Source organism: Rhinolophus sinicus, linkage group LG15 (genome assembly GCF_036562045.2).
Source record: "Rhinolophus sinicus isolate RSC01 linkage group LG15, ASM3656204v1, whole genome shotgun sequence".
Taxonomy (NCBI): Eukaryota; Metazoa; Chordata; class Mammalia; order Chiroptera; family Rhinolophidae; genus Rhinolophus; species Rhinolophus sinicus.
Genome location: NC_133764.1, coordinates 47,826,690 through 47,833,196, shown reverse-complemented (window position 1 = coordinate 47,833,196; position 6,507 = coordinate 47,826,690). Strand labels below are relative to the sequence as shown.

The following is a 6,507-nucleotide window of genomic DNA, read 5'->3' as shown; positions in this document are numbered from 1 at the left end:
TTAAACTGCTTAAAGCACACTCTAATCACTGCAAGAAAGTGTTGGTAAGCTCAAAGTTTCCAGGCTTTATAATCAGGTCTACAAATGGAGGGCGGCAGGAGTTCTCTAAACAACAAACATCTCAGCTCGGTGTTTCAAGTCTCAGTTGACCAAAATTCAGTGTGTTACTTTAAGAGCACAGGTGCTGTATACAGCAGAAACACCTTTGTGATCCTGGAAGGGTCCTGGCAACTTCCTGGTCAATATATTCAAGACCCTTTCCATGATTCTGACCTTACGGGGGCCCTTTGCCACACTTGACAGTTTTGACCTTCACATCTGCTTTGAAACTCTCCCCCCCTGATCTGTCATACCATGAACTGGCTCTCTTCATTTTCTCTCGCCATTTCTCCGTTTATCTCTGACTCCTTTTTCTTTCTCCTGCTCTATGGTTGGGGAATTTTCCAAAATTAGGTCCTCGGCCCCTTCTTGCTCTTCTCTTTGTGTACTCTCCCTTGGCTCATCTCTCCCACTCTCACATCTGCACTGGGATTATTTCTGTCATGAATTCTAGTCAACTCCAAGGACCTGCTGACCATGTCCCTGTTTCTTCAAACACAGCTTATCAAGAATGACACTACGTCACCCCTTTTCTTAGAACTTTCAATGGCTCCTCATTCCCCTTAAGATAGAGCCTAAACTCAAGGAGATGTACCTGGTCCTTCATGCCTTCAGGGAACTCAACGAGAGAGAGATGGGCACATAAGTCATGACAATGCCATGATCAAGGTGAAACGAGAGCTCAGAGAGGAGGAAGAGATGATCTGTCAGAAGTTAGGAAAAGAGGTAGGTCATTTATATCTAAGCAGCATGGAATGATGGAAATAATCTGCTTCTCCTCCACCCTCATCTGTCACTCTCTGGCTCACACCGTCCTAACTGAGCTTCTTCCAATTCCTCTAATACAGAATTTCCCAACTTACTGAGGTCTGAAGAAGTTAGGGAATGAGGTATGATGGAAAGAACAGAGATCTGTGTTGGAATCCTGGCTTCACAACATATCATCTCCTAGCCTCTATGCCTCAGTTTGCCAATCTGTAAAATGGGAATAACACCATTTACCTTGAAGGGTCACGGTGAGGAGTGAAGGAGGTCATGTTCATGAAATGTGTATAGCACCACCTTGGGCCTGTGCAGGTGCTCAGCAAATGCCAGCTCCATCTGACCATAGCCCTGGTCCACCTTCCATTCCTCAGTGCCCTGTACAAACTGGAACCCTGATGACTATCTGTTATTTGGTTGATTGACATTATCATGGAGATCAATAGTGCTTGCCATATCAGAAAACAGGGCCACTGGGAACTAGGCTATTTTAATGGTTCTAGAAAGATCTATTGCTCTTTCTGAGAACCATGAGTTTGGAATTTGGAAACTTGACCTAGCAAAAGACACACAGGCAAAAGCTAAGCTTTGCTTTCTCAGCGAGAAGAGCCAGAGGTTTGCCAAGGAGTCAAGGCTGTTAAGCCAGGAAGCAACAGTATCCCCGGATCCGCCACACCCCACTAATAAAGCCCAGGGCGTTCATGAGGCCAGCTCTTTGAAGCCACACCATGAAGCTCTTACTTGACTGACACACAGCCTGGAAGAGGAGTCCCAAGTTAGGGAGAAGCCCGAGTAAAGTATTTTATGAGGTGAGGGACTCTTCTGAGGAAACACAACAAATGGAGGGGAAGGGCTTTTGACAATCACCAAATAAGAAAGAACAAAAGGGGTGCCTTCCATGTCCACACCCTCTGCAGAAGGGATATAAAAGCTCCCCAGAAGGAGACCTACAAGGTCCTTGGAGAACTGGGACTCTGTCTTCAGCTGGCACCACGCTCCCTCCCAGCACCATGCCTTACAACTGCTGCCTGTCCAACCTGAGCTGCCGCTCCAGCTGCCCCTCCCGGCCCTGTGTGGCCCCCAGCTGCCATAACATCCCCCTGCCCGGGGCCTGTAACATCCCCGCCAATGTGGGCAACTGTGGCTGGTTCTGCGAGGGCTCCTTCAATGGCAGCGAGAAGGAGACCATGCAGTTCCTGAACGACCGCCTGGCCAGCTACCTGGAGAAGGTGCGCCAGCTGGAGCGGGACAACGCGGAGCTGGAGTGCCGCATCCAGGAGCGGTGCCAGCAGCAGGAGCCCTTGATGTGCCCCAGCTACCAGTCCTACTTCCGGACCATCGAGGAGCTCCAGCAGAAGGTGAGTGGCGGGGGAGGACCACACTGCGTCCAGCAGGAAGTTGTAGGGAGGAAATCTTGAGATACGATTTAGAAACAAGATGAGCTCTTGGGGTGATTGAAATGCAGGGGTCGAAGTCTGGCTCTTTGTTTTCTTGAGTTTCCATCTTATTCTAGACCCAGGACTGTTAGGTGTGAGTGTTTGCATAACGTTAGTCTATGTGGAGGTAGCAGCACTTTGCACAAATAAGCTGTAATTAAAATCTGCCTCCAAATGTTTCCATGCATTTGCCAAGCTCCAGAATTATCACCCTGCGGTGAGAGAAAAGACTGAGCCCCAGGTGGGAGCTGAGGAAGTGGAACCTTTTGTAAAGATTGGACCATTTTCTCTCCCTCACCTGGACTTCTGACTGCTCTGAACTCTTGCTGCTGTCCTCTTGTGGGTACCTAATCATCCTGACTTTACTGTCCTGATCTAGATGCTTCTGGGCTTCCCCGGGTGTGCATTTGTCCAGCGAGGGCATAAAATGGTTGGTTGAAACCAGAAACAGTGGAAACTACCTATTGGGACATAGTGCGAAACCATCCTGGATGGCTGGGGTGATGTGGCTGCTTCCCTGGCCCAGCCCCCACCCCTCACAACTACTAGTTTATGTTTTGATTTTCCCCTTTGGATTGGAAGTTTCTTGAGGACAGGATCCATTGCTCACTCATTTTTGTATGCTCAGCTCTTAGAACCATGCCAGGTATAGTCAGTTTTTAAAAAATGAATGTTAGCTATCAGCTTCTCAGTATTGCTTATTAGGAAAGAAAAAGAAAGATTATTTAGTTACTGATATTTTGCTTCCATATTTTAGTGTTCTTTTTTTTCAAATTTAATTTCTCAAAATATTTAGTGAGCACATGGACTGTATTTAATAATCTTATATAAGAGCCACAGTATTTTTTTTCATTCTATTCTTTCCATATAAGTGAATCAGCAGGGATTACCGTTGGCTGAAAATAACTAAGCTCATTCTAGAATGTTTTGGGTCCTCTAGACCCTGTGCAGCAAGTCTGAGAATGCCAGGCTGGTGGTGCAGATTGACAACGCCAAGCTGGCCGCGGACGACTTCAGGACCAAGTGAGTGGGCAAGGGGGGTGTTGCCTTCTCTCTGTTCTCTCCTTCCCCTTGGCCTGTCTTCAGCACTGACAAACATCAACAGAGCTTTTCTCTAGATGTTTCCCCAAGATCCGCACAGCCATTGCTCATCAGAGGCCAGAGAGCCCTTTTCCAGATTCAGATTCTTCCACTCGTGTTTTGGTAAAACGACATCCCCCAATCTAATGCAGAAGTCGGGTCCCCGGATGCTCTGCTATGAACAGAATTCAATAAGGAGAATATGGGAAGTGTATTCATTTTGGAAACCTCACAGCTTATGGACTTTTATCCCCTTAAGTCCACTGGCTCTTTATTTATTATAATGCAAATAGTTACCAGTGGATTTTCCTCTAGGAGCGACTGCTTGGTGTTGAAAACCTAAATGAAGGCGATGGCTGTAAAAACCACAAGCCCCAACTCCCAGATGTCTGACATGCAAACCAGAGTCAAGGCCAGGCCTGTCCCTGATGCTCCTGTCTGTATCCCAGGTACGAGACGGAGCTGGGCTTGCGGCAGCTGGTGGAGTCGGACATCAACAGTCTGCGCAGGATCCTGGACGAGCTGACCCTGTGCAAGTCCGACCTGGAGGCCCAGGTGGAGTCCCTGAAGGAGGAGCTGCTCTGCCTCAAGCAGAACCACGAACAGGTGAGGTCCCCAAGGAGCAATAGGATCAAACTTGCCAAGGCCTGTTTCCAACCCCACAGGGTGCGGGAGAGTGTTCTAGCTGGGGAATGTGTTCTCCAAACAAAAAAGGATTTGTTGAGAATGAGTCAGCTAAAAATCCCTGATAGGAGATTAGGACATTTCTGCCAGAGGCAGAAATGAGAGTGAAGGATGCTGGTGAGCCCAGTAACGAGGCAAGGTCAGCAACCAGGCAGCCTCTTCTCCATTTTCTCGTCCAGAGCTCTTCTTGCTATTCAGAGTTGCCTGAAGGAAACACTGAGAAAATGCTCACTGTCAATTACACAATAAAGAAGACTGATATTTTGTATAAACCTTAAACCCCAGAATAATGCAAATAGTTAATATTAATCAAGGGCATATTGTGTGTCAAACGTTGTGCTCCATACTTTAGAACACCAGAGGTAGTTATAGGTGTCATAGATGAAGACATTGAGGCTTCTAGAAACTTCTAGAAGCCATATTATAGGTGGTAGAGATGAGACCCAATTCAAATCTGTCTGACGTCTACGTAAGCCCGAGCACCACACTACGCTGGTGCTATGAAATTAGCAGTGAAATGAGCAGACAGTATTTCCTTCAGCAAAATCTACACTGGTGGAACCAACAAATCAATGGTTAAGTCTTTTCTATTCCAGGATGGTGGATTTTGAAGTAAGCATTCTTTAATTCCTCTTTAGCCAGACTTCATCCTTTTTTACGACCCGTGGTTAAGAGTCAAACATGAGAGGTTACGTGATATACCAGCAAAAACACTGAACTTAGTGTTTGGGGCTCGCAGTGTAAATTGTGGTCAGTTAGTCTCCACTCTCTAAGTGAGGAGTGGCACAGGGCATACGAGGGCAGAAAGAGGTCATGGACTTGAAATCTCTGTACGTGGAATCCACAGCTTAGTCATGCGCACAGAACCCAGTTAATGAGATGATCGGAGGGACGTGAGCTGTTGCTGAAAGCTTCAGCATGATGACAGGTTGAATTGCATTCTTAGAGAAGAGCATGAGGAGCCTTTGTATTACTTTAAATTTTTAAATCTTTAAAATTTAATAAACACAGTTGAAATATTTTAAATCTTCCATCAGGAAGTCAACACCCTGCGCTGCCAGATTGGGGACCGCCTCAATGTGGAGGTGGATGCTGCCCCCACAGTGGACCTGAACCGTGTGCTCAATGAAACCAGGTGTCAGTACGAGGCCCTGGTGGAGACCAACCGCAGGGACGTGGAGGAATGGTACAACACCCAGGTGGGAACCTCAGCACCTCAGCACACGGTCACTCAGGACCCAAGGCCACTCGGGGCCCCTAAGGCAGGGTCTGATCCTGTCTCTCCCCTTTGGTGCTTCAGACTCAGGAGCTGAACAAGCAGGTGGTGTCCAGCTCGGAGCAGCTGCAAACCTGCCAGGCAGAGATCATCGAGCTGAGACGCACGGTCAACGCCCTGGAGATCGAGCTGCAGGCCCAGCACAACCTGGTGGGTGTGGTTCAGACCTCCGGGTGAGAGATGTGAGGTCGGGGGATCCGAGTCCCTGGGATGCTCTGTGGGTCAGGCTCTCCTTAACTCTTGAAGCTTGGACTTCTCTGGAATCCTGTGGAGAAACCCAGTAAAGGAGCTGCTCTGACATCCTGTATCTTCCTCACAGAGGGACTCTCTGGAGAACACGCTGACAGAGACAGAGGCCCGCTACAGCTCCCAGCTGGCCCAGGTGCAGTGCATGATCACCAACGTGGAGTCCCAGCTGGCCGAGATCAGGGGTGACCTGGAGCGACAGAACCAGGAGTACCAGGTGCTGCTGGATGTGCGGGCGCGGCTGGAGTGTGAGATCAACACGTACCGGGGCCTGCTGGAGAGCGAGGACTGCAAGTGAGTACGAAGCAAGTCATATTTTCTCTGGGGGCACATGAGGTTGCTGTGGGGGATGAAAAGTTTTCTTGATCAAAATAAATGTATAATTCAAGTGTTTGGTTGCCAGCAAACGAAGAGAGATATAAACAAAGTGTGTTTAGTGTCTTCCTATTTCTTCAGCTCATTTTACCCTAACTTGAGCCGATGGTTTTCTGTCTCCAGACTCCCCTGCAATCCATGTGCCACAACCAATGCATGTGACAAGCCCATCGGGCCCTGCGTCTCCAATCCTTGTGCCCCACGTGCTCGGTGCGGGCCTTGCAATACCTTTGTGCACTAGAGGCCGTGGTGCCAGGAGGGGGAGAAGAGCTCCAAAGTCACATCTCAACTCTACTTCATCTAGACAGCTCCAGCAGTGAGCACTTTGGACAAAGGAAGAAACTTCTAGCAGCACCCGCTTCCAGAAAGCACCTCTAGCCTTCCGCTGAATTCCCTAGCCTGATTGATCCTTTAGCACAAGAGATGGCAGTATCTCCTTACTGGCTCAGTCTGTTTTCTGAGTTACATAGGGAAACCTACAACCTGTGTCAACCTATATCAAATAGTATCTGTTAGAACAATGCCACATTTGCATAACGTATTATGCTT

At 48.1% G+C, this 6,507-nt stretch overlaps 1 protein-coding gene across 1 annotated transcript; it reads left to right on the top strand.

The window, feature by feature from the left end:
- Positions 1-1,538: 1,538 nt before the first annotated feature.
- KRT33A (keratin 33A) lies at positions 1,539-6,300 on the top strand. The gene is made up of 7 exons (XM_074319505.1): positions 1,539-2,219; positions 3,238-3,320; positions 3,827-3,983; positions 5,099-5,260; positions 5,362-5,487; positions 5,657-5,877; positions 6,082-6,300. Exons 1-7 carry the CDS (start codon positions 1,872-1,874, stop codon positions 6,197-6,199), a joined length of 1,215 nt encoding a protein of 404 aa, XP_074175606.1. The 5' UTR covers positions 1,539-1,871; the 3' UTR covers positions 6,200-6,300.
- The last annotated feature ends 207 nt before the right edge of the window (positions 6,301-6,507 follow it).

Excerpts from the sequence above, each read along its gene's own strand:
- KRT33A (XM_074319505.1), top strand. The coding sequence starts at position 1,872 with ATGCCTTACAACTGCTGCCTGTCCAACCTGAGCTGCCGCTCCAGCTGC. Across the intron at positions 2,220-3,237 it reads TCGAGGAGCTCCAGCAGAAG|ACCCTGTGCAGCAAGTCTGA; the intron begins GTGAGTGGCGGG and ends TGGGTCCTCTAG. Across the intron at positions 3,984-5,098 it reads TCAAGCAGAACCACGAACAG|GAAGTCAACACCCTGCGCTG; the intron begins GTGAGGTCCCCA and ends ATCTTCCATCAG.